This window comes from Clinocottus analis, unplaced genomic scaffold (assembly GCF_023055335.1).
Source record: "Clinocottus analis isolate CAN_PGR_092001 unplaced genomic scaffold, fCliAna1.0.p SCAF_3, whole genome shotgun sequence".
Lineage (NCBI taxonomy): Eukaryota > Metazoa > Chordata > Actinopteri > Perciformes > Cottidae > Clinocottus > Clinocottus analis.
Genome location: NW_027176042.1, coordinates 8968270 through 8994462, shown reverse-complemented (window position 1 = coordinate 8994462; position 26193 = coordinate 8968270). Strand labels below are relative to the sequence as shown.

At 41.0% G+C, this 26193-nt stretch overlaps 5 protein-coding genes across 6 annotated transcripts; 4 read left to right on the top strand and 1 right to left on the bottom strand.

Moving 5' to 3' along the window:
• Nucleotides 1–2372, top strand: LOC137796872 (blue-sensitive opsin-like). Its single transcript, XM_068595088.1, has 5 exons — nucleotides 1–379; nucleotides 972–1140; nucleotides 1373–1538; nucleotides 1676–1915; nucleotides 2219–2372. Exons 1-5 carry the CDS (start codon nucleotides 1–3, stop codon nucleotides 2321–2323), a joined length of 1059 nt encoding a protein of 352 aa, XP_068451189.1. The 3' UTR covers nucleotides 2324–2372.
• A 4721-nt stretch (nucleotides 2373–7093) lies between these two features.
• Nucleotides 7094–8972, top strand: LOC137796059 (red-sensitive opsin). The gene is made up of 6 exons (XM_068593703.1): nucleotides 7094–7196; nucleotides 7644–7940; nucleotides 8028–8196; nucleotides 8286–8451; nucleotides 8541–8780; nucleotides 8874–8972. The coding sequence occupies exons 1-6, from the start codon at nucleotides 7094–7096 to the stop codon at nucleotides 8970–8972; spliced, it is 1074 nt and encodes a 357-aa protein (XP_068449804.1).
• A 2749-nt stretch (nucleotides 8973–11721) lies between these two features.
• On the top strand, nucleotides 11722–16186 carry gnl3l (G protein nucleolar 3 like). Its single transcript, XM_068594352.1, has 15 exons — nucleotides 11722–11797; nucleotides 11893–11939; nucleotides 12700–12804; nucleotides 12911–13027; nucleotides 13132–13215; nucleotides 13415–13550; nucleotides 13680–13783; nucleotides 13892–14036; nucleotides 14129–14216; nucleotides 14303–14480; nucleotides 14570–14712; nucleotides 14802–14938; nucleotides 15194–15360; nucleotides 15467–15641; nucleotides 16094–16186. Exons 1-15 carry the CDS (start codon nucleotides 11785–11787, stop codon nucleotides 16156–16158), a joined length of 1704 nt encoding a protein of 567 aa, XP_068450453.1. The 5' UTR covers nucleotides 11722–11784; the 3' UTR covers nucleotides 16159–16186.
• A 376-nt stretch (nucleotides 16187–16562) lies between these two features.
• On the top strand, nucleotides 16563–25521 carry tfe3b (transcription factor binding to IGHM enhancer 3b). 2 transcript variants are annotated; one of them, XM_068593636.1, is made up of 9 exons: nucleotides 16563–16718; nucleotides 18049–18274; nucleotides 18359–18583; nucleotides 19083–19178; nucleotides 19956–20067; nucleotides 20184–20240; nucleotides 20505–20580; nucleotides 20710–20875; nucleotides 23414–25521. In XM_068593636.1, the coding sequence occupies exons 1-9, from the start codon at nucleotides 16663–16665 to the stop codon at nucleotides 23786–23788; spliced, it is 1389 nt and encodes a 462-aa protein (XP_068449737.1). In that variant the 5' UTR covers nucleotides 16563–16662; the 3' UTR covers nucleotides 23789–25521. The 2 variants fall into 2 exon arrangements, with proteins under 2 accessions (XP_068449737.1, XP_068449736.1); XM_068593635.1 differs by having other exon boundaries at nucleotides 23354–25521.
• On the bottom strand, nucleotides 25034–26186 carry si:dkey-245f22.3 (uncharacterized protein LOC492819 homolog). Its single transcript, XM_068593694.1, has 2 exons — nucleotides 25967–26186; nucleotides 25034–25838 (listed from the first exon to the last, which is right to left on the bottom strand). Exons 1-2 carry the CDS (start codon nucleotides 26184–26186, stop codon nucleotides 25549–25551), a joined length of 510 nt encoding a protein of 169 aa, XP_068449795.1. The 3' UTR covers nucleotides 25034–25548.
• Nucleotides 26187–26193: the final 7 nt, after the last annotated feature.

Below are 26193 nucleotides of genomic sequence, written 5' to 3'. Positions count from 1 at the left end.
ATGAGGGGAATTCGCCCAACGGAGCTCCCAGAAGACTTCTGGATTCCCATCCCTCTGGACACCGACAACATCACATCCCTCAGCCCGTACCTGGTTCCCCAAGATCACTTAGGAAGCCAAGGGCTCTTTTATGCCTTGTCAGCATTTATGTTCTTCCTTTTTGTGGCGGGCTCAGCCATCAATAGCCTCACTATTGCATGCACTGTTTTATACAAGAAGCTCCGATCTCATCTGAACTACATCCTGGTGAACTTGGCTGTGGCGAACCTCCTCGTCGCCACCGTGGGCTCCTTCACCTGCTTCTACTGCTTTGCCTTCAGATACATGATTCTTGGTCCACTAGGGTGCAAGATTGAAGGATTCACAGCAACCATTGGTGGTAAGGATTTACATGCATTCTTGTCATTTAAAAACAAGGGTTGTTAAATATGGTACGATCGTTGAGGGAGCGATTTATATCTCATTATATTAGCATTAAGGCAAAGATGTCTGCCTATGTGCGTTATGATGCATGCAATATATTGTGTCTATTGGTTTATTGTTTTCCAAAGCACAATTCTATGAAATTTGTTATTGTCAGAATGACTTCCAATAGCACTCTGCCACTTTGTCCCGTGACAGAACAATCTATAATGACAACTGTGTGTTTGTCTTGTTGTGTCTTCTAACTGCAATATTTTAAAGAAGACTGGCCACCAACTTTCTGTTTGACTTAAAATAATATTGCAATCAGATACTGTGCTACGGTTTCACCTACCTATTAATATAAATCACCTTAAAACCATTTGAATTGAAGTGCAGTCTATTCACTTATTCAATGAAAATGTGATCGCAAAACAAGTAATATGTAAAAAGGTAATCGTACCGACAAACTACCCTGATTTGTTTTAGCTTCTGTTCGAGATACGCAACAGAATATGTTTCAGCTCAGAGAGGCGTGCTGTCTTTTATTCTTTTTTGTCTCGTTCCAGGTATGGTAAGCCTGTGGTCTCTTGCTGTGGTAGCATTTGAAAGATGGCTGGTCATCTGCAAGCCACTCGGAAACTTCATCTTCAAGCCTTCCCATGCTATAGGTTGCTGTGCAATGACTTGGGTCTTTGCTTTGATGGCTGCAATTCCTCCTCTGGTTGGATGGAGTAGGTCAGTAAACAAAGGTCAAATAAACATGCAGTTTTATTAGATTTTAATTACTTGTATAATAATCGCGATAAGTCCTTCAGCACCTGACTTTTTAAAGAATACAATCTTGAAGTACAAATCCTTCCCTCTCTCATACGAGTTCATGTTTATCATTTGATCTCCTGCCCCCAGACACACAGCCCCCACACAAGTATCTACTCTACACATAGGGATTCACTGTATGTCTCTCCAGGTACATCCCAGAGGGCATGCAGTGTTCCTGTGGACCGGACTGGTACACAACCAACAACAAATACAACAATGAGTCCTATGTGATGTTCCTCTTCTGCTTCTGCTTTGCCGTCCCTTTCTCCACCATCGTTTTCTGCTACTCCCAGCTGCTTTTAATGCTGAAATCGGTAGGCAATGCGCCTCTGTTGGGTTTGGGTTGACACCACGTGTGTGTGTGTGTGTGTGTGTGTGTGTGTGTGTGTGTGTGTGTGTGTGTGTGTGCTTCCGTCACACCATCCACTTCTACGACTTCTCCTACCAACAGGCAGCGAAGGCCCAAGCAGAGTCGGCCTCCACCCAGAAGGCCGAGCGGGAGGTGACCAGGATGGTGGTCGTCATGGTGATGGGCTTCCTGGTGTGCTGGATGCCTTACGCTTCCTTTGCTCTCTGGGTGATCAACAACCGTGGGAATCCATTCGACCTGAGAATGGCGACCATACCCTCCTGTCTGTCTAAAGCCTCCACAGTCTACAACCCGGTTATCTACATCCTCCTCAACAAACAGGTTGGTGCACCGTTCACTCTGATGATAAACTCAAACCAGTGGTGCCCTCTAGTGGTGGCAGAACATACAAAAGCGTACTCTGTCCTGAAGAAAATTGTGCGTTTAACAACTGCAGATTTCTTTATTTATTCCTTTTGGATTATATGGACCGAAAGAATCACTGTCAAAACGGGTACAGCTTGTTACAGTGTTAATCTCTGAAGAAAGTTACCTGAAAACTTTGGTGTGTTTTCTTTTTAAATTATATGCAACCATGGAAAAGTTATTTTCCCTCATCAACAAATGCTGTGTTTGCCCTTTCAGTTCCGTGAATGCTTGAGGAAGATGCTGGGCATGAGTGCAGGCGAGGATGATGAGTCATCGACAAGCCAATCAGTCACTGAAGTCTCTAAAGTTGGACCTTCATAGGCTGTTTCATTTGATGATTTAAATATTGTAAATAACACTGAACGAACAAATAGTATGACAAATGGAATGATATATTATTCTTAAATAGTTATATGCAAGGAAAAATAATAAAAATATTTTTGATTTGTGATTATTTTTGTCTTTGTCAGATTCCCCTTTTTTCTTGTATTCTATCCGAATTTAAAGAGAATACAATGTCTAATTTTGGTCACTGGAAACCCATGGTATTAATATTAATCAATTAACCGTTGCATGCAAAAGCTTGCTGTATTGAATACGTCTTTGGGAAAGAGTTTGAAAAGTTGTATTGTATTTGTTTTATTGGACTTCACTTAAAACCTATAGTTAACCTTAGAGTTAATAAACAGCAGACCCACAACTTTACAGCTCATAGCTGCTTGAGAGACCATTACTGACAATGTTGGACAAAAACTACGGCATCACCTCTTCCGATAGTTTCTGATAGTAGTGAGATGTTCTTCGTTCCATATGCAATGCTCATCCCAGTAAAGAAAAGAGATGTTTCTGCATTGATTTTGATGTATCGTATTCTTAAGACAAGGTCAAAAACATATTTTTCACACCACTTTGACAAAGAAGCCAAGCCAAACCCATATCTCTGCTTTATTTATCCCCCCAAACATATCCTTCCAGCTCACTGCAGATATTATAAATATATTTTAAATATGTTACAGAACATCTTCATTGAGCTGGAGGGAGAATTTGCGATGAAATTTATTTGGACATGCACATGAGGAAAACATGCAAAAGATTGATATGTATATGTTTGTTGGTCATGTCAACTTGAATCAGGAATTCAGAGACTCTCCCATTTGAACCCCATCTGTCCATCTGCAGGTCTTTCACATGAATCATCAACCAGTTCATTCATATATATTCATTGTGGTTTAACAGACTGAGACAGGTCTTGATGTCTGGTCCACAAAGCAGGTACCACGTATACTATACTGTAATAATGATATGATGTAACATAATATGTCATTATATGATAAAACTTTACCATACAGAGTTTAGAGGATAATTTGCAGACGAACGCACACACACACATACACGCACACACACACACACACACACACACACACACACACACACACACACACACACACACACACACACACACACACACACACAAACACACACACACACACGCAAGCAGGATTATGCAAAAATAAAAGTGCAACAGAGACAAGATCATTGAGCTTTAACACAATAAAGAAGAGGGTTAAATGAAGGATTTCCCATTGACCTCTGGAGTCACACAAATCATACTGTTTCCATTTCACAATGTATGTGCCTCAATATTCTAACCAACTGTTACCTATATGCTCACTCATGTACAATATATATCAAACACAGAACATCTAAACATATCAAGTTATGTTGAAAAAAAAATTCAAAATATTTTGAATTTTACATCTGAAAATGATCAATGTTACAAATAAACACATGTTGCCTGCCTGTCATGCTGCTGACAACAAATGGAAATCAATCGGTCCAATCAATACGTCGACATCATTGTTGCTGGTTTCTAGGCCACCGCGGGTCAACTGTGTTGCGGGGAAAAGTGAAGGGGAAACAAGAACATTGTTTTCATCACAACATCCTTCAACAACCAATCTGGGAAACATGGAACATTACCTGATGTGAAGTGAGCGCCACAAGGAACAAAAATGGACTTGGTTCACTTCCCACCAGTGTAATGAGTGCAGCAGACCAGCTGCTCGTCAGACAGTGGGCGCATGGAGCAGACTTTCACATCAGCTCGTGGTGGTTCGTGGAGATTCCTGTCGGTAGTCGGGAGCAAATCTGAGTTCTGCTAGTAGTGAACTTTTACCAATCACGAATAGTTCAGAACTAGCGGAATTCCAGACCTACCCTCGAATCATCACGGCGTCACATGGAAATAGGAATCAGAAAACATAAATTGGTACCAAGCCCGCCTCTTGGATGCTCTGTAGTAGAATACTCTCCCCCCAGACAGTGCAGCAGTACTTCATCGACAATAAAAACAACGAAAATTCAAAGTTGAACATGAGGAAACACATCATATTTAAATAAAGAAAAATAGTAGAAGAGTTTACAGATTTCTCTAGTTTCAGGATCCATCTTCTCCTTGATGTGCAGTCCGTGTCCCGCATGCAGTTCTTACCAAATATGGGAGCCAGACACTTGAGCAAGAAGTGGACTTGCGGCAAACACAGCATCAACGGATTAAAATAAACTAACGGCTTTTGGTGACCTGTGATCCAGGCTGAACTGTGGCTCCGGAAAGATTATTGCGTTACGGAGTGAGCACGCCAGAAGTAATTACTCTGTGTTAATCAGTTTTATGGAAGAACCTGAATTGTCCGTATAATCTACTTTGGTGTGCTGGATGAGAAACCTTCACCTGCGTCAACCCACTTCTGATTAGCGGTTCAACACTAAGAGGGGAGAAACCGCGAGGACAGCTGCTGCCCTGGTTTTGTGGTTTAATGCCTTGCTTAGATACATTTATATAGTGTCACTTTTATCAATGGTTGTGGTTGCTTGGTTCAGAAGCTCTTAGAGGCATAGCCTCATCCACACCTGATTGAATGTCTCGGCCTACTTGGGGGCCTCACTATCATTGACTTCTCCAGCTCTTTCAATGTCTCCACTCACAAGGCTGCTTCTTTACATGGGTTCAAAAAGACCCTTGAGTAATGTAATCAAACAATGAGAAATAGGGACTCGTCCAGTTTACAACCATTGTTAACCCCATATGAAATAGGATCAGGCTATGAAAACCACACATTACAGAAGGACAGCACTGAGAGGCTTTACTTCGCTTTAACACAAAGTTCATTAGGGAAGAAATCTGAATGAGTGAATTGACAAATTTAGATCATTGGCACTGGTCTATAATGCCTGAACGTTTGTTGCTCCCACATCTTTAGTAAACTTGCGTGCAGGCTGAAGCCACGTTTTGGAGAGAAATGTTTCCATTAATGTTCTGGATTCGCGTGCTGCCCATTTGTTTGTGGAGGTAAGTTTGTCTCTCCTGCTTTATGTGGACTCAAAGCCTCCTTCACTGATCCCAGAACTGATCTCTCTCCAAAATGCTTGCATCTTTTGTACATCTCTGTTGTCTCCACGTGATAAATTGCACAAGTAAGAAAAGTAGCACACACTTTCTATTTCCTTAAAAGCCTCCATTACAAAGTGGCAGTGATAGTTGTGTGTAGAATAAGTCAGCATAAGAGACAAGAAAACCCTTGCACACACTGGGTAAAGAGGGTGTGATTGTTGGATTGTGTATTTAAAAAAGTCAGAAAAATTGCATTTCTTTTGAAGTATTTTTAAGCATAAGTGTTGCCCAGAACATATTTTATTGATAACACTCAATCCCCTCCAATAAAATTCATGGAGCACCATTTAACATTACTTGACTGGGCTTCAAGGAGATCAATGCATCATTTAAATGCAATTTTTAATTACGTTAGAAAGCAACATAAGCTGGCAGTAAAAGACAGTAATTAAGAATGCAAGAGGACGCCAAATTCCCTAATTACTCGCTCCTCTGACCCGTTAAAAGCACACTATCCTGTTGTGAATATCCCAAACTGGAGAGCTTTGGATGGACACAGCTGCCACTTAGCGTGATTTTGCCAAAAACATCTTAAATTCACGACTAAATAAAAGTATCCTGAAAACCAATGTGTATTGGTCAATTAGTCCCAATGAAATATCACGGTATTTCTTTGAATGGTATCACCACCAGGTTGCCTTTAATCTTTTTGCTCATTCTTATTCAAGCCAATAATCATGCCCGTCTGCTCAACGTCTCAAGAGAAAGAATGTGCATGCATATCACGCCATCCTTTTAAAAGTGTTTTTTTTTTACAGAAGTCAGCTCAGAAATCGTGATGAGATACCCTTGCCCCTTTGCCCTTGACATGAGGATTATGGCATGGCTTCTAGGGACAAAGCACAGTCTAAAAATCCAATGTGCTGCTGTGAACTCTCAAATCTGCGCGGATTAAAGGTCTTACTTCCCCCACGTCAACCTAAATGGTGACTGACTATTATAGTTCCGCTACTTGTCCAATTAAGATGCATTAAGACTTGGCTGCCCTCTCATGCCCACCGGGGTCTGCATCTCTGTACTTACTTGGACCACAACATCACACACAATATCAAATTAAGTGAATATGCACAGTTCTCCTGTGTTTGTTCCAGCTTCACAATGGATGCACTTCTTGATATCAGGTGTCCCAATGTGGAATTATTCCTCTTGATCCAAAAATATAAGAAAATAATTGTTTGCTTTGAGGCTTACATTACCATTTAATACAGACACTCAGGGTTGGCTTATTACTTATTATTTCTAAATTGCTGTAGTTATTTAGAAAAAAGACAATATTGGCCACTGCCGGTCTCAATTGACTCAAACGAACGGCTCAACATTTACTTTTGTATGTCCGGCAACTAATTCCCATTTTAAGAGACCGGAAAGCAATCCGCTTTCAAGATTATTTGGGCATTTTGTGTCTTAAGGTCATAAGCTAATAGTTTTAGTTACAGTTCAAATAAGTTTGCCTGTGGTGGCTTTGCCAATGTATCACTGCCAAGCAGGACACCACAGATAACCTAACCTCCTTATCCAATCAGATGTCTACGTCTGCTTCACAGTATAAAAGCTAAAGTCAGATATGTAGCACCAGGCACCCACGGAGGTTGCAAGTGACAAGAAAGTTCAACTGCTGAGGACCTCCCTTTACGATCAGAATGGCAGAAGAGTGGGGGAAACATGCATTTGCTGCCAGGCGGTACAATGAAGAAACAACACGAGGATCTGCCTTCACCTACACAAACAGCAATCATACCAAAGGTACAGTATCAACTTTTTAATAATTCAAGAGGCTTGTTAACCAGAGCAAAATCTACACATTGTTTGCCAATGTAACCTGATTCAGATGTAATGATTCACAACTTTATTTTGTTGCCTTTTAAAGGAATTCACCGGCTTCAGTACAAGTCCATTTATGATTTAACTTGATCGACTTAAAATAATTATATTTGGTAATTGTTTTAAATACTTACACACTAGTTTCAAAGTATATAGTTTAAAAAACGATAATTTAACTGAATTCTTTTTAAAGTTAAAATAAAAAAATCTTAATTCTTATTAAAAATAGATAATAGAGTTCCATTATCATTATGTGTGCTATATTCAACCTTTCATATATAAATAAGGGCTGTCTCTGTCTTTCAAAATACAATTTGAAAAAAGAAGATGCGCACCACTAAATGTGAGATTGCTTTTTTGTTCTTTCAGATCCCTTTGAGGGTCCTAACTACCACATTGCTCCTCGATGGATTTACAACGTTGCTACACTCTGGATGTTCATTGTGGTCGGCCTATCAATTTTCACCAACGGTCTCGTCTTGGTGGCCACAGCAAAGTTCAAGAAACTCCAACACCCTCTGAACTGGATCTTGGTCAATCTTGCAATTGCTGATCTTGGAGAGACAGTTTTTGCCAGCACCATTAGTGTGTGCAACCAGTATTTTGGTTACTTCATTCTGGGACACCCGATGTGTATCTTTGAGGGCTACGTGGTCTCAGTCTGTGGTAAGTGCTCACTGTGTTTTTCTCTTTGTTGCATATGTTATTAGGCTGAGAAGAAACCTTTACTGAGTATCCCTTTTCTTTACACAGGTATCACCGCTCTCTGGTCCCTGACTATCATCTCCTGGGAGAGATGGATAGTTGTGTGCAAACCTTTTGGAAACGTCAAGTTTGATGCGAAATGGGCCACAGCTGGAATAGTGTTCTCCTGGGTCTGGTCTGCCGTGTGGTGTGCTCCTCCCATGTTTGGATGGAGCAGGTAGCCTGGTGTTTGTTAATCTTGAAAAAAAAAAAAACATTGAGTTGTGAAGTAATCGGAATGGTAAACTAAACATTTTCTTGCAACAGGTACTGGCCTCATGGACTAAAGACTTCCTGTGGACCTGATGTATTCAGTGGAAGTGAAGACCCTGGAGTCCAGTCCTACATGATTGTTCTGATGATCACATGTTGTTTAATTCCTCTGGGCATCATCATGTTGTGCTACCTTGCAGTCTGGTTGGCTATCCGTGCTGTAAGTTATCTCATCAGCAGTTTTATACTTTATATAAAGTAGATTATCGCCTGGCAGCATCTCACACTGTGTTGATTTGTGGGTCACAGGTTGCCATGCAGCAGAAGGAATCAGAGTCAACACAGAAAGCTGAGAGAGACGTATCCAGGATGGTTGTTGTCATGATTGTGGCATATATTGTCTGCTGGGGACCTTACACAACTTTTGCTTGCTTTGCCGCGGCTAACCCTGGATATGCCTTCCATCCTCTCGCTGCGGCCATGCCTGCATACTTTGCCAAGAGCGCCACCATCTACAACCCAATTATCTATGTCTTTATGAACCGGCAGGTGAGCACAACAGTATTATTGACACTTGGTCAGCTTTTCTATATCCAATCAGACATTTTTTCACATGCTTTTTTTCTATTCTCTCCCCATCAGTTCCGTACATGTATCATGCAGCTCTTTGGCAAAGAAGTAGATGACGGCTCTGAAGTATCCACATCAAAGACAGAGGTCTCCTCCGTGGCTCCTGCATAAAGCTGTTGATATTCTCCTTTTTGGGAAAACAAATGAGCACCATTGTGATTTGTACAGTATATATGTATTGTTTTATTTATCTTTTTTTTTTTTTTTAGTAAATATAGCTTTCTGGCAAAAGACAAAAACAACATCAAAAAAATATATAACGCAAATGAATCATGATACAACTGTCTTTTTTCAAATGAACATACATGTGAAGCATACTGAAAGTTTTGTTTTTGGAGGAACTACCGGTGCAGAGATTATCAGATGTCAGATTAGTATGAAACCATACCAATATTTTATGGTCTTAAAAAACTTTGAAAAAATAGGGTTATGGGGTTTTGTAGTAGAACAAGCTAAAAGAAACATGAGGATTGACCTAGTATCAATCTTACAATGGTAGAAGTAATTGACTAAGTCGAGGGATTCATTCTGAGCGTCAGAGGTTTACAATAGCGCTTCAAGATTCTCTGTAACCAGCACCTGGGGTAAAGTTTGCTGAAAAAGACTGCATGATTTTCACAACTAAAAAGAAAATGATTTCCATTTTTAAAAAAAACGCTAGCTCGGTAAACTCTTGACGCAGAACACCAGTTTATGGACACTGGCTGGAGACACACAGGGCAATAACACAATGTAACCAATATATGGTTTTAAAGTGAAAACACAGAGAGGATTTTCTCCTAATGTGGACCAATGACTACTAGTATTGAGGTGGCAGATTGCAACCAACTAAATACTCTTGCTTACCCCTCTAATCCAAGCGTGTCGGAGAACTAGAGTGTCCTTCAGCACAAAAACAGTGTCAGTGTTCGGCTTGTCCATTCTGGGCTACTAAGAAACATAACAGTGCAACAAGGCTAACTCTGTGAAGAGAATCCGTCCCCGTTATTTAGTTATGAAGGGCTCAATCTAAGCCTACAAAAACACAACATCAAACAAAATGGTTGCTTAGTTTTAGGTGATTATACACTAATGAAAACATGAATATATTTAAATGTTATTCCATTCCTGCTAATACATACATGTATACTATTCCACTGTTGATCATTTATACTAACGGGGCAACATGGTAATCTGGTTGCACTACTGTGTGCTATTAAAACAAAATCAACATCCTGAGAGAAATTAAGAGAGGCCAGTATACAAACAAATCCTAAAACATGATGTACACTCTGGAAGCCATAGAGCAAAAAAAAGAAAAGAAAGGAAAAGTAGACTTAAAGGTACCAGATCCAAGTATTGGCAAAAGCAGCCCAAATTTTGTCTACCTGCCCAATGCTATTATTCCCAGGCCAACTTAATTAAAAGTGGGCAAAAAAAAAATTAAAAAAATAGCCAAATCTGACAATACTGAGTACAGAGTGGGGCACACCCACTAACGTGGACTAGTTTGAATAATATACACAGAGGAAGACCGACTTTATTCTCTGCTTAGGTCGACATTACTCCTCGATACCTTAACTGAAATACTGCTAAATTAATGTTAAGCATGTTAAATACAGCTCCTTTAAGAATTATTGCACAGCATATTTACCCAAATATTTCTTCAGTTGTTATTTGCCAAGAAATATAAAAATGTTGCTTGCTAGGTTTGGCCGACTTATGAGAACATAAATATAATAATATTTAAACCATACATTTACTGTAAATGGTAAGTTACATGTATGGTTAAATGTAGTATTCACTTTGAGATGTGCTTTGTGTATTAGTGTCAAGAACATGTGCCTCATCACCATTTATATGTGGAGTAAAGGTGTAGGTGGAGACTGGGAACCAGTCATATGGTCTTTTGTACAGTCCCTTTTTTAGGCACCGGTTTACTTCTTGCACAGCTGCTCCTAGTTTTAACACATGGCACTTCAAAACATACCAACATATAGTAGTTACTTATGTGTTATCGATGCTCCCCCCATGAACCAATTGCAAACAAAGGTGACTCATGTTTCAAAGGCTTTATTCGTAACAACCACTGTTCATTAGATGACCAATAGGACTGAATTATGAAATGATATATTAAGTGAGTATTAAAAATATAATATTGCATGCTAACATTGAAATAACTGAAAACAACTGAAATGTAGTAAAGCTTAAGTATCAAGTAAGAGAAAAACAACATCTACATATACTTTCTTACTTTACACCACTGCTTAACATATACCACAACTTCTTCCCTCACCCCTTGCTCTGTTACACAGGCAGGTCAAAGGTCATTTTCAGCTACCCAGCAGACACCTCACAGGCTTCTGTCAGTATTCTCCTTCTGCATGCCGTGTTTTGTTATGTATTTGCAGCGTGTTCCCTCTAAATGCTCCACATATGTAGTCAAATTGGTGAACATGCTTTGATCATTTGCTTGAGTTTTTACGATTTGCATTTGTTTACCTAAGTTTCAGTGCATTATTCTTAGGGCCACTGCACATGAATTAATTGTGAGGTTGACATGTTTTTTTTGGAGTGAAATGTCTTTACAAATATTCAACGGACTGCCAGGAAATTTCGAAAATATTCGAGGTCCCCAAAGGTCGAATCTAATTACTTTTCTCTTAAAATGGAATGGTCCCTAGACAAAATTATTTTGATACTTTTAAGATGAATACTGCCATGCCAGCTCATATAACATGTTGTTTCTTGCTGAAGGAAATTAAATAAAAATTACAACAAAGAAATGTCTCAACCAAATGTTGTCTTTCTTTGGTTGGGCTCCCAAAACACCCTCTTTTATTTTGAAATGTAGCCGGATGTTGTGTGTCATCACCATGCGCGCATGTTCACCCTCTCCCCCACACACGTGAAATAAGAGAAGAAGAAGACGTCGGTAAAAGCCATGTCCAAAACTAGTACGTATTTTATTTCTGTTCGCATCTTTGACTTAATGTATTCACTCACCAAATAGCTGTGGCTGGTTTTAATTGGACTGTGTGGTTTCTTACAGAACAAAAACGAGCCAAACGTCTCGGCTTACTTGCAAAGTTAAATAAGGTAAGCGCGAGTCTCGATAACGTGTTTTATATGGCCAACCTTTAGTGGTCGAGCTTAATGTTACGAGTCCAACCTGGTGTGTAGTTCAGGCTTTGCTTTCTATAAAATAGCACGTGGTAATGTCGGGACAATCCTGCGCCACGGAGACATATTGCAAATAGTTGCTCGTCTATCTGGGGCATCGGCTCAGACTTCAAAGTATCGCGAGGACAGTGGAAGATCCCGTCATCGCAGTACTTGAGTGTACATTTAGCACAACAGTACTCACCTTCTGACATGGGAACATCGATGAAATGTTAGTTTGAATAGCTTTATTTTTATTTTGGGTCCGAAACTATTTCAGGTGCAAACAATACATTCGGTATGTTTAAATGCATTGTATTTCTGTTAATATAATCATTATTGATAAAAGAAGTAGAAAAACATTAATGGTAACTGGTGATTACAGACTGTTTGATGGTTGTGTATAACATGCTAAAGCACATACATACACACTAATAGAATACCAGATAAACTCATTACTACATTTTACGACATGTAAAAGTCAGAGGGTTTTTTTTCCGACAACATTGTAATCTCTGATTTGATTGTTTGCTAAGTGAAATGCATAAGCTTCTGGTTCAATTTTCAATGCCTCACAGATGTAGCAATAACTTCATTGTTACATCCCTTCGGTTGCACTGTGATGCCTTTTTAATGAATTAAAATAATACATATTATGCAATATAGGCTATTGTGTATGTTTTTTTTCTGCCTGCAGACTAAAGATGGACAAAAAAACGACGATGCTTCGGGGAAGACCAAGCATTCAGAACAGTCATCTGGACGGCACGTCCGAAAACCAGAAGAAATCCGGCAGCAAAGGGTGAACATTTTAAAGTCCCGCCTGTGCTCCCATAACCATTTTTGGTAATATCTTGAGGTAAACCAATATCTGAATTCATACATGTATATCTATATTTCCTAATTAGCTCCAGGAGCTCCAGGACAGGCAGAAAATCTCCAGAGAACAAGATCTGATGAAGAGGAGGAGTTTGCAAAGCTTTCAGAATGACATCTTACAGCGACAAAGAGCGTTTGAGCAGAAGGTAAATATCCTTTTTTTTTATAAGAAGTAAACTGCAGTTAAAACAACTGCCCAATGTGCAGATTGCCACTGTGGTGATTTGGGTTTTCCTATTTGTGTTCACAGGAGATGGACATGCAGAGTTTGGAGAAGAATGTTAATTTTGAAAATGAGAATTCAAGAAAAGCATATTACAGAGAGTTTAAAAAGGTACGTAGATACTCCATATATGCTCATTTCTGACAGCATATACACAGCACTCAGTACTTTTTCTCTTCATCTTTTTTTAAAGCAATCAGAAGTCAATGAATGTTGGAAAACACTTTATAACACTCCTTCAGCTGTGATAGAAGTATAATAAAGCAAAGTGAAATGGATTTTGAACACCAAACAAAACATTTTTTTTAAGGTAGTGGAGGCCTCTGATGTGATTTTGGAGGTTTTGGATGCACGTGACCCTCTTGGCTGCAGATGTCCTCAGGTGGAGCAGGCAGTCATTCAAAGTGGAATGAACAAGAAGATAGTTTTGGTGCTTAATAAAATTGGTAAGTTAAATAAATACATTTTGAAAGTATATCTTGCAGGGGTTGTTTGTATTTCCATAGTTTTAATGGCTGACAAAGTAGTTGGTGTTTTATTTATTGTGTGAAATTATTTCAATAATTTGGTTATAGATTTGGTGTCAAAGGAAATTGTGGAAAAGTGGATTAAATATCTCCGTAATGAGTTCCCCACAGTAGCTTTCAAAGCATCTACCCAGCAACAGAACAAGAACTTGGTATGCAGTAAAAAAATTATACTTTGATGATTTAAAAATGCAAATTTTAGAATTAAAAAAAAAGTAAAGCTACAGAATAACATTTGTCATTATTTATTGTGTGAACAGCAACGTAGCAACGTACCAGTGACGCAAGCATCCACAGAGCTTCTCAGTACCAGTGCTTGTATTGGTGCCGATTGCTTGATGAAGCTACTCGGCAACTACTGCCGCAACCTAGACATAAAGACGGCGATCACCGTCGGTGTTGTAGGTAAGCGCTGCGTGCAGCCGTCGGCCAGATCCTTTCTTTGTGCGAGGTGAGGTTTTTCCAAAGTAAAATAATTTGCCCCTCGTGTTTTGTAGGATTTCCTAACGTGGGAAAGAGTAGTTTGATCAACAGCTTGAAACGAGCGCGGGCGTGTAATGTAGGAGCCACTCCTGGCGTCACTAAGTAAGTACCACGCGAGCTGTTGATCCTGAAATCCTTGTCCACGTCTATTCTTGTTGATGGGTTTGATTGATTTTTTTTTTTTTCAGGTGCCTTCAACAGGTGCATTTGGACAAACACATCAAGCTTCTAGATTGCCCCGGTATTGTCATGGCGACTTCAACGACTGATGCGGCAATGATTCTTCGCAATTGTGTGAAAATCGAACAGCTCGTAGATTCTCTGCCACCCGTGGAAGCCATCCTTCGACGCTGCAACAAGGCGGAGGTCTGTTGTGACTTCTCAACCCTTTTCTTTGTGTTGCCTGATTGTGTCTTTTGCCCGCTGCCATTGCAGTAATTTTTCTAAATGTACAGATTATGGAGCACTACGGGGTTTCAGACTTTCACACCGGTCTGGAGTTCTTGGCAATGCTTGCTCGACGTCAAGGTAAACTGAAGAAGGGAGGGCTGCCCGACACCGACAAAGCTGCAAAGTGTGTGCTGATGGATTGGACAGGGTGAGTAAAAATTTTGATTTTTGGGATGTTTTGACAAATTACATTAAAGTCATAACACTGTGCTAATTTCCGTATGTTCTGTTATTTAGGGGAAGGATCAGTTACTTCACACACCCTCCAGAGACACACACCCTTCCAACACACGTCAGTGCTGAGATTGTTACAGAGATGGGCAAAGCTTTTGACTGGGATGAGCTAGAAAAAGGAAATCGGGAGGTTCTTGCAGGTAAAAGTTACTTCTCCTGGAATCTAGAAGTTTTGACGCTGTCAAATCACAGAGCTCACTATCAACAGTTTTCATTGGACTACTTTCTTTGGTAAAGTAGTTCATGGGGCCGTTATCTCAAAGCCCCAGATCATGAACCAGAAGTACTACACTACTAGATTTAACAGAGAACATTTTGTTATACCTTTCATTGTAACACCCCCCCAAAGAAACAGCAGTTGTTCAAAAGTTAGATGTTCTTTTTCACTCTTTCAGAGTCATCTTGTCCTGATATCCAAATGGGATTTTGCATGGAAACCACTGGAATGACCGAAGGTGGCCATGGTGAACCGCCGTCTGACCTGGAAATGGAGGGGGGTTTCTTGGAAGAGCTGGAATTTGAAGATGAAACAGAATCTATGGAGGATGGCCAGGACCCAGAGGTGTGAAACAGCGCAGTCCTTGCAGCTTGAGTGTTTATTTAATACCGGCACATTTGTAGAAATACATTTCCTTTTAACTTAACTGTCCCCTCCTTGCTCAAAATAGTTTGGACCAATGACAGTGGAGATAAAATCTCAGAGGTCAAAGAAAAACTTGCCTACAAAAGATGCTGCATCCAGGGCTCCAGAGTTAAAGAATATCTTGCATGTAGATCCTCTACAGCAGGGTCAGGCCCTCCGGGCAGCCGGCAAGAAACGGAAAAAGCAGCAGAAAAGAGCTGGTTTGTATAAATATTGGTCTCAGCCGAATACTTTTCATAATTTTGTCTGTGTTGGATCATGCTATGATTTCTTGAAACCCTTATTATCCTTATCTGTGTAAAAAAAAAAAAAAGTAAACAAACAAAATGACTCCAGAACTTCATGTTAGTTTAGTTGTAAACGTGCCAACGAGGCTGGTTTTCTCTGTTCTCATTGAAACTAACAATATTAGAGACCACCCAAAATTTAGATAGTTTCATAAGCTGATAGCGGTAATGGAAAACCTCAGTGGGCATTAGATGTTATGGAGACCTCTATTCCTATGTAAAGGGGTTTATTGGTCTATAGTTGTTTTTCCCCCCCACCTCCATGTAGCACAGTGTGTAATCCTGCAACATACAGTGATGTGTTTTCTCGAAGTTAAATCATGCAAAATCAAACTGATATTTTTTGTGTTTTGTTTTCTTTGCAGACAAAATTGCCACCAAACTCTCAGACACATTGTCAACTGCAATGGACTCATTTTTAGATATGTGATTTAAAATAAAATATTAAATCAATACATTATTTGCGTCTTGTCCCATTTTGATGTAAAATGGCAGTATTTAGATTAATGTACTAAAGGTGAACCGTGATCCTTTCTTCATTTCATTATAAAAAATACACATGGTTGTTTTTCAGGTTAAGGTAAAGATATCCCTTTCAGACATTGATCCTTTAAAATCACTGTAAAATGTGAACACATTATTTGCTCCTGCATGTATGTGATACTTCATTTATTTATTTTTGCATCGCAGATTACACTTTTTAAAATATCAAAACCCTACCGGTGTTTCTTATTTCAACTATCTACCTACCAACAGTTAAAACACTTGTTTTAAATAGGCTGTTTTGAAAATGTGCAACCTCACAGCAGTCAACAAGTTCCGGGTAACCGGCGACGGATGACCTCCGCCCGAGATAAACAACACTGTCGGTGCAGCAGCTAACGGCTGTTGAGGAGCTCGTGTACAACGACTTCAACTATGGCGAAGAAACCGGATGACCTCGGAGATTCATGGCTGTGATTACATAACGAACACAAATATATTGCCACAGTAGGTTCTGGTCTTTCCTCTTAATACGCGAGTTTGCGTTGTATCCGCTTTTAGGGCAACTAACGGGTGTTAGCTAAGGTTAGCTAGTTGAGCTAAACTGCAACTTCCGATGTTTACGTTGCCGGGACTGTGTCTTGAGTTGCTCCTGGTGCACATCTGCCATGAACAAATACGCCACAGCTGAACCTCCTTCAAGCTGGCGACTTGGGACGTAATTGCTCGTGAGCTAGCGGTGAACAGTAGCTCCAGCCTGGGTTGACGCGGGCCGCCGAGCAGCGCGGAGCCGCCAAGTTAACTCTGCTCCGGTAACGAGAGAGTTACAGCTCGGCACAAATAGTAATTACGAAAACCGCTCAAAGTAGCTAAATAGCTAAAGTAGATGATTAGCACTTGTCCAAAACAACCACGTCACTTTTGACAGTGTGGCTCTCGTAAGAGTCCACGACCCTCGCGCGCAGACATAGGGGCGCTGTCAATGCATTTCCACGTTAATGACGTGAACGGACCCCCGAGGAGGAAGAGACCCTGACGGCCACTTAAGGCGGTGCACTCTGCTGTCGCGTAACGTTGTCATTTGCATGCCTTGTTACGGCGTGTTTTTTTTAATACTGTGCCTGCATTTGGTTTATTTTTGGAAACGTGTTAGTTAATTTCTACTCTGAGGTGGTTTATAAGGAGACGTCACCGTGTGCAAAGTCAGAAGTCCGTGAGGCGTAAAGGCTGGTTTGTGCGTAAAGTAAGTCCACCTATCCAAGCTTTTTGGTTAGAGTCTGGAGAAGTCTTCATGAGCCCACACGATCTCAGATGAAGGTATAGTAAGATACACAACTGTGCCTGATTGTCTGGAGAGGGTTAACCTTCATATGCCGCAAAGTGTACATTAAAGCATGTAGCTAAAGGCAATTCAGTGAATACATACTCAGAAATAAGAAGGCTGATGTTGGCCCAGATGTGATCAATTTTATTGACAAAGACAGTAGGGTTCTTTCACAATCTGCTCCTGATTGGCTTTACAAGCCTTGTTGAGCAAGATTCCATAGCTAACACAAGTTTCCAAAAACCAGATGACGAACAATCTGGTAAAAATATTGACGACATTATAGCTTCTTATCTTAAATTATTCTAATACAAAATGATATATCATTTCCATTGGTAAGTATGCCGTAGGTACCAATGAAGGAAGTAACATCTGGATAGCTGAAGCATCATCACCAGAGTACTTTAGTGGTTAATTAAGGATTGAGTTGTTTAATACCACAATACCGCTACGTACTTTTCTGCTTGCATTACCTATTCAATAACGCTCTTTTGTTCTGTGTTTGGTTTCCAGCTCCATCCCGAGATCTCAATCGCTCTATTCAGCCATGTCATCGCGTGTGCTTCTGCGGCAGCAGCTTATGCGAGAACAAGCCCAGGAGCAAGAGAGACGTGAGGTCCAGCAGCAGGCCTCTGCCTCTCAGCTCCGGGCCTCCGACTCCACTCCAGCCATCTCCGTCACACTGCCCCCAAATGCTGCCCGCCCCCCTCCGGCACAGGTGCCCGTGGAGGTGCTAAAAGTAAGCATGTCCTGTATGTCTGTCTACTCATGTTCTTGGTTTAGTGATTATCTCGGAATATTAACATACTCTTTAAATGATCAGGTGCAGACCCACTTGGAGAACCCCACCAAGTACCACATCCAGCAGGCACAGAGGCAGCAGGTGAAGCAGTACCTCTCCACCACCCTGGGCAACAACGCGGTGACTCAAACCATGGGGTTGTCGCCTGTGCCGCAGTCCAGTTCTGCCCCTGAAGTTGCCCCAACTGCCAGCAGTGTCCCGAACAGCCCTATGGCTCTGCTCAACATCGGATCCAATAAGGAGGAAGTATGGAAAATTCCCGTATTTGATACATACCAGCAGTGTAACTTCTTGTGCATGGTTTCGGTTTGCTAGTACGGCAGATTGCAAAACCTTTTCAATCGCTGTCATTCTGCAAACTTGCAGCACAATTTTGGAGAAGTTAAATGTCTAACCTTTCGCTTACTTCCAGCTTAATTACTTTTTTGTTTGGAATGATGTGTCAAAATGTCGACGCATGCCTCTTGCCATCGTACCCGTGTTGGCCTGTTGTCACTATAAGATGTGAAATACTGCACCGACAGTTTAACCATGCCAGCGCTCCTCTTGCACACACCCTCTATGTGAAATCAGACCTCTTCAGTTAAATTTGTTGAAAAGTTTAATGCTTGTGCTTACAGAATATACTTCTACAAGACTGTTTTAGAGTACAAAGCACTGTATGTGGATTAACGTGACACATATAACCTGAAGGACTTCACTGATTAAGTAACAATGGTGTTTTTCTCTTGTTTGCTTTATCTAGATTGACGATGTGATTGACAACATCATTAGTCTTGAATCCAGTTTTAATGACGACATCATTACGTTGATTGACTCAGGGCTTCAGTTGCCTTGCACGGTATGTAGATCAATTTATTGATTTTTTTTTTTTTATTTATTGATTTTTTTTTTAACTGTGAATACTTCCTCTTTTTTATTTTTTATGTTTCCTCTAAAATGTACAAGTTCCTCATTTGATTTACTCTGTGGATTTCAAGTCAAACCAATTAGCTTTTTATACCCCAAGTGTTTTTTCTCTGAATGGACGGTCTCTTTCTTGTGTGGAATTCTGAAGTTGTAGGAGTAAATATATACTTCTGACACTCTGTTACTATTCGTCACAAAAGTGCTGCTTGGGCGGGGTAAAGGTATCAAGAGGATACAGGGCCGGGAGAAGCGAGTGCATTGTATTCGTGAAAAAGTCCATTGTAGCGGCCAGGATAACCACTAATGTGTCGGATAGGAAGAGCATTTTTGCTGCAAAACCCCAAAAAATGAGGATCATGGTCATGCTTTTGGAAGAAAAGAAAAAGAAGCACAGTGAGGTAACTGCTTTTTGTGATTTAACAAAAAACTAGTGGTTGGCATTGTTGTGCAGCTTCAATATGTAATATTTAATGGCATGATTCAGTGCTTTAGCCTTAAGCAGCGTCCGTTGATTAAAGATTAGTTTTTAAAGAGAATTGCCCATCTCTGTGCCCGATGTAGTAGAGCTCGTCTCACCAGCTTTGATTCTATTTTGAATTTTGTTTAAGCAGGGATGGGGAAATTTTTTTTTTTACGAATTTGCTTTTAGGTTTATGGTAATCAGTGGCCGTCTATGACATGACGTGATAACATGCTCAATTTTCTGTAGCTCCCAGGAAATCTATTGGATGTCTACCATAGTCCTGGAATGGCAGCACCAACTTTCACTGTCAGCAACTCCTGCCCTGCTGATCTTCCAAAAATTAAAAGGGAAATTACTGGTACAGTATTTAACTTTTGTGGGCGTCTCTGGCTGTTCTTCGGCGTTCAGAGAACATTTTTTTTCTTCATGTTGGTAATGTATAAGCATTTGGAACACAATGCCTTTGTCTTTCAGATGTAGACACCAAGGTGTTAATGAAAGAAAGGCAGAAGAAGGACAACCATAACCTCAGTGAGTTGAGCTTTATTTCAGCTATTTTGAGCAATTCGTTGAATAAGATCACAGTTCACTGCAGAAATTCAGTTGGAGCGAATGTGCCATGTAGATTTAATAATCACAATATCCCACTTACACTAAGTGAGATATGATTTATTTTGCTACTCGAGGACGACCCATGTAATTTTTTTGTCTGCTCATTTTCAGTTATTTCTGACAAAGCTTGCTTTAGTGACAACTGATTGTTGAAGGTAAACTAACGTGTGTTGCTCATGGCAGTTGAGAGGAGGCGGAGATTCAACATCAACGACCGCATAAAGGAGCTTGGTACTCTGATACCCAAGTCAAATGAACCGTAAGCGCAGTCAGATTTTTCAGGATATTATTTTTTATTTCCTAAGTCACTTGACTATTTCAGAATCATCACTGCAACTGTTGTGTTGTACAAATCTTTCTGTTGTGTGTTCCTTTTTTCCTCTGTCAGATATCACAATGATGTCAGCGAGATGCGCTGGAATAAAGGCACCATTCTAAAAGCCTCCGTGGACTACATCAGGAAGTTGCAGAAGGAGCAGCAGAGAGCCAAGGACATCGACATGCGCCAGAAAAAGCTGGAGCTGGCGAACCACAGTCTCATGTTACGCATCCAGGTAAGTGTTAGGTCAGTGCTATGTATCGTCTAACTGGTTCTGGTGGTTAAACTCAGAATTGGTTTAATAGGTCGGCTACGGTTTGTAACCACAATATTTAAAGTTTAATTCACCGACACCAGAGGTGAGACAACGGTTAGCGCAGTATTTCTTTTACAGGTGGAGTCGCCAATCTCTGTGAGATCGGCTTTTCTGCTGTTGCCTCTCTATATCTAAGCTCAACATTGAGCATCCATTCAGAGTGGCCGTATCCAGCCTGCAACCCTGTTTTGTAAAGATTTGTAGAGGAAAGCTGGCTCACTGCAGCCACTAATACTGATGAAACAAGATGACTTACACATATCTGCGCTCATTTAGTTATTTTTTGCACAGATAGAACTTAATTTGCATTGTTCTAACAAAGTTATTGCACTTCATTTGTTTTTGTCTGATGGAGCAGAGGTGTCAAGTAACAAAGTACAAATACTTTGTTACTCTACTTAAGTAGGAATTTTGAGTATCTATACTTTACTGGAGTATTTATTTTTTAAACTACTTTTTACTTCTACTCCTTACATTTTCACGCGAATATCTGTACTTTCTACTCCCTACTTTTTAAAAATAGCCTCGTTACTATTTCATTTTGGTTCGTTTTTCATTCCGGCTTGCCAGATAAATCGCGCCATCCGGATAGAGTGAATTTGATTGTGGTTGGGTGAGAAGTATATACCATTCCGACACCCTATTGGTTTTTTACGCGATGCACCTGAACATGACACGAATCAACCATTACAATCACGTTACTCTCAAGCAAGGACAGCAGAGAAGCCGATTGCAAATATGTCCGTCTTGGAGAACGCGCGACGAGAAATACGCGTCGCCGAATAGCTGTTGTGCCGGGGGGGACAGTCACGTTCAATGCGTGAGACTTGAGAGCCCCGATACTTCCGTCTCTCTGCTCCTCTCTGCCGGCGGTTCCCCGGTCGCGCGAGTTTCTCCCGCGACTGTCTGTTTGGGGTAAATAGGATGTCTATGCAGCGGATAGGTTTACACATGCGCTCCTTAGCGGGGAGTTTAAAAAGGAACCAACGCGCCTATGACTTTTTTTGGCCGTGAGATATGGCTTGTAGGTCTTTTTCCAACATACATATTACAATACTTATAGGCAAATAGTTATTATCATGTCTTCCGCTCCATCAAATGCATGTTAATGCTCAGTAGTACACATATGGTACTTTGATGTATTGCATTGTAATAAAATGTGATAATTTTCAATGGGCATATATGCAGCTGAAACAGGTAGCCTAGTGCATCCCACATTTTTCAATATACCATTTTAATACAACATTATAGTCATTATGGCCTTTAGAAAAATGATTGTTTGGGGGGGAAGTGGGGTTGTGCACGATAGGCCCCTGAGACGCGGCTTAAGAATTTGTCCTGAATGAAAAAAAAATCCCCTTACATTACTTTTACTTTTTTACTTTTAAGTAGTTTTGAAACCTAGTACTTTTATACTTTTACTTAAGTAAAAAGCTTGAGTTGATACTTCTACTTTTACAAAAGTATTTTTAAATCCTAGTATCTATACTTCTACTTAAGTAATGAATGTGAATACTTTTGACACCGCTGTGATGGAGCAATCTGATTTACTTAAAAGTGATCGCGATTTTCTTTATTCTATTTATAAAAGCACAGATGGAGTAGTCACAAAATGTTGTTGTTGCAATAAAGCTTCAGCATGAATAATGTTGTTACCTTTTTGTTGGGGTGGTGGGGCATTAACATTTTTCTCCCTCCAAAATTGGGCGTGACAGAAAAGGTTTGAGAACCACTGGGTTAGAGTAAGGGTACTTGACTTCTTTTTTTTTTTTCTTCTGCACTGTGTCTGCCATTTTTAATCTTCCTCTTTTGATATGCGCTCACAATCTGGCACCCGGTCGCTATGTTTCTCATAGAAGTTCACGCCCAGAACAGAGCAAAATATGAAAATACAGATCGAGGGCAAGGCTTCTGTAGATCGAGACACCTTCATCTAGTGGGTTCTAGATGATGATTGAGAAGGCTTTTTGTGCCTTTTTGAGAGAAAATTCTACTTAGTCTGCCCTTTTTTAAAATGTTGTTACCACACATTGAAGGCACGTCGTGGGTTTTTTCGACAAATAGACGCCCTGCACAGTAATGAGTGATCCCTCAGATGGCTTGTTACTCAACCACATATACACCACGGGCCTCAAGGGAAACATGTTTCGGCAGACCATAGAGATTATAAAGCACTTGTGTGGCCTGGTAATCTGTGCTCTGTGTTAAAGATTGGCCTCACCAAGTTATTATAGCTAAAGTTGGCATGCAACTAAGTCTGCCTCCACACTGATAAGTCAAAGCAAAACCCTTACCTATTGCTGCATCAGATGCTAAATGCACAAAAAGTTCAGGGTTTTTGTCACAGTCCCCCCAGAACATGGCATCTGAATGTCAATATGCTGTTGCTCTCTTCAGGAACTGGAAATGCAGGCACAGCTCCACGGCCTGAGTTCGAATCCATCTCTGCTCCAACAGCAGCAGGTCCCACACGGCGGTCCGTCTCTGCCCCCATGTGCAGAGGGCATCTCCTCCCAAGACCTCCTCAGCCTGGGCGCAGCAGGCATCGGGCCTCCTCTGCCGGCCTCCTTCCTGTCCCCGCCCTCCTCAGACTCTCCCGTAGGAGTCACCATCAGCAGCCCCCTGGACCTGGGCAGCCTGAGCTTCGCAGAGCTGGACAACTCCTCGGCCTCAGCCCTCTACCCTGACGTGGGCTTGGGAGACTTTCTCATGGACGAGGGGTGCACCCTGTCCCCGGAGAGGATGGTGGAGCCGCTCTTTTCCCCGTTGTCACCAGGTGCCTCGAAAACCAGCAGTCGCAGGAGCAGCCTTGAAATGGACGAGGACTTATGATGAGCCCTGTGTGTCAGTCAGAGACTGTCTGTCAGGACAAGAATGTCAAGAAGTGCAGTCTATCCTTAAATAACGTCAGTCTGTTTTTATAGGACTGTCCATTTGAACTTTGAAAAGCAAAAAATAGCAAACATTAAGATCAAAACTAACATGTTCTTCTTGATTTTATTTTTGTTTGTTTGTGTTTCTTTTGCCATACAGGCCTAATTATTATTGTTCGTGTTTGGAGCTGGTCAGATAATTATGTCTGGGTTCATAAATGCAATCTTATTCAAATGAAATATTGTATCATCGGGGCATGGACTTAGCATTAAGGCATATTTCCATTCTTATATAGTTTTCTTCAGAGATTTAAGAGGGATATAAAGTGTGCTTGAATTAATTATGTGCTCATTTGTAGGGAAGAAAGCTGTGAGGTTTCTTTTTTCACAACACAACACTGGCATAAAAAAAAAAGAAAGAAACAAAAGGTGATTGATGAGATGCCAACATGCAGTCTATTTTTCTTCTTTCAACTGACTGGAATCAGGGTTTGTTCATAGCGGTCGCTTGCTCATCCATGTTGGGTTGTTTCACCAGCAGCTACAGAAGGGATCTTTCTATGGTGAATTGGCTCATTGTGAGATATTTACTGCATATTGTATATAAGAAAATTTTATTTTGAGCAATTTAATTGCACCTTATTTTATGGCAGTCTATGCATTTTATGAGAGCTTTTGTCTGTTTTTATTACGATCGCACACGGCACAGCTGATGCCCGAGTTGCATGTATTTGTAATACATTTAAAGCAATGGCACCTTCACTCGCTGCTGCAGCTAGTTGGCCAAAGCAGGACTTCTTTCAGAGTAGCGACAAATTACAAATCAGCGTTTTTATTTTTGAAATCTATTCACAAAGTCAGTGGAAATGCAAGACAGTATGAGAGAAGCAGAACAATTTTACAATAGTACTGAAGTTCATTACAGTATAGTTCTTTTGATACCTGAATGATAGTTTAGTTGGTAGTTTTCTTCCGGCTAATATCTGTGTCCCCAGTGATTGTCTCTGTTATCCTTGGCGTCCGATCACTGAGTGTTTTTACTGATATAGCACGCTCTACCAAGATTGTGGCTTCTTTTAGGGGGGTTACGATCAAAAAGCTGATGTATCTAATGCTCATTCAGAGGGCTTGGCTTCCTTTTAAACCAACCACTAGCCTCACGTCTGTCATGATAAGGTAAACCAGTTTGTGTGGAAACCTGCAATGCAATTATTATTCAATAAAAAAAGAGCCACAGAGTTTTAGAAAAAGGCATTTAATCTGTATGATGCTTAACACGACCTTATGTACAGTAAATGAATGTGTTTGAGAAAGTACCTGCATACCTGTTTTTTGTTTTGTTTTATTGACACTGACGCACTGAACACAACCTCCAAGTTATTGATATGCATACATATTGTTTGTTAACTATTCAGCAGCCAAAAAAAAGGTGATGGTTTTAAAGTGTTCTCTTCTGGTTGTGCTGACCTGTTTTGTCTCCACAGCTGAGTGCTACTAATCGTGTTGTCTGTATACTTCCATCAGATGAACATCTAATCGCTCTTACAATATTCTTACCCTGACATATATTTGAGTGCTAACACTGACTGTTAACCATAAACAGACGTAGCATTTGTGTCATGTCCTTCCGAGTTTTTTTTTTCTTTCTTTTTTTTGGGGGGAGATTTTAACGAATAAATGATTCCCATTGGTTTCCGATGTCTTGGATGTGTGGTTATTTTAGTGGTAAAGCATCTGAGAGATCTCCATGCAGAGGTCCAGGCACTCCGAAGCCTGGACGCAGGGGTCGCAGGCGGTACAGTCGCACAGGGGGCGCCCGGCACCCAGACAGTCGCAGAGGTCGCAGCGGTGGCCTGCGACCTCCAGGAGGGGCCGCAGGGTCCCGGGTTCGCAGCCGCACAGGAACGAGCACAGCGACCAGGCGCACTCGGTGCAGCCTCTCGTCGTGGCCAGCAAACAGTCCAGTGGATGACAGAAGAGGCAGGCCATGAGGACTGCGGCACAAAGGTCTCGAGGGCGGCGTGGGAGAAAGTTAGCGAGAAAGAACAGGAAGCGAGGTAAGGCTTCAATTTGAGGAAGAAGGGAAGCACGTGAGGAAGAGGAGCTTAAGGGATGCACAACAGTTTCGTGTCCTTACCGTCACCACTCGGCTCCGCGTGGACGCCAGTGACTTTGTGGCTCCTGCTGGTTGACGTGATGGACCGACTCACTTCGCAGACCACGCAGGCCTCCGTAGAGGACGGCAGCAGGGCGCGCAGGGGCCTCGGCTGGTCTGGCGCCACGGGGCTGCAGGTGGAAACTGCAGTCGCTTCACCTCTTGGGTTTTGAAACACGTTGGTTTCTGCACCATGACACATGGTGGTG

Bases quoted from the DNA above. Each gene is read 5' to 3' on its own strand.
- LOC137796872 (XM_068595088.1), top strand. From the start codon at position 1: ATGAGGGGAATTCGCCCAACGGAGCTCCCAGAAGACTTCTGGATTCCC. The intron at 380-971 runs GTAAGGATTTAC...GTCTCGTTCCAG, and splicing joins ATTCACAGCAACCATTGGTG to GTATGGTAAGCCTGTGGTCT. The intron at 1,141-1,372 runs GTCAGTAAACAA...ATGTCTCTCCAG, and splicing joins CCTCTGGTTGGATGGAGTAG to GTACATCCCAGAGGGCATGC.
- LOC137796059 (XM_068593703.1), top strand. From the start codon at position 7,094: ATGGCAGAAGAGTGGGGGAAACATGCATTTGCTGCCAGGCGGTACAAT. The intron at 7,197-7,643 runs GTACAGTATCAA...TTGTTCTTTCAG, and splicing joins AAACAGCAATCATACCAAAG to ATCCCTTTGAGGGTCCTAAC. The intron at 8,452-8,540 runs GTAAGTTATCTC...TGTGGGTCACAG, and splicing joins TCTGGTTGGCTATCCGTGCT to GTTGCCATGCAGCAGAAGGA.
- gnl3l (XM_068594352.1), top strand. The intron at 14,217-14,302 runs GTAAGTACCACG...TTTTTTTTTCAG, and splicing joins GCCACTCCTGGCGTCACTAA to GTGCCTTCAACAGGTGCATT. The intron at 14,939-15,193 runs GTAAAAGTTACT...TCACTCTTTCAG, and splicing joins AAATCGGGAGGTTCTTGCAG to AGTCATCTTGTCCTGATATC.
- tfe3b (XM_068593635.1), top strand. From the start codon at position 16,663: ATGACCTCGGAGATTCATGGCTGTGATTACATAACGAACACAAATATA. The intron at 16,719-18,048 runs GTAGGTTCTGGT...TTTGGTTTCCAG, and splicing joins AACACAAATATATTGCCACA to CTCCATCCCGAGATCTCAAT. The intron at 18,584-19,082 runs GTATGGAAAATT...TGCTTTATCTAG, and splicing joins TCGGATCCAATAAGGAGGAA to ATTGACGATGTGATTGACAA.
- si:dkey-245f22.3 (XM_068593694.1), bottom strand. From the start codon at position 26,186: ATGTGTCATGGTGCAGAAACCAACGTGTTTCAAAACCCAAGAGGTGAA. The intron at 25,839-25,966 runs GTAAGGACACGA...GCCGCCCTCGAG, and splicing joins CGCGGAGCCGAGTGGTGACG to ACCTTTGTGCCGCAGTCCTC.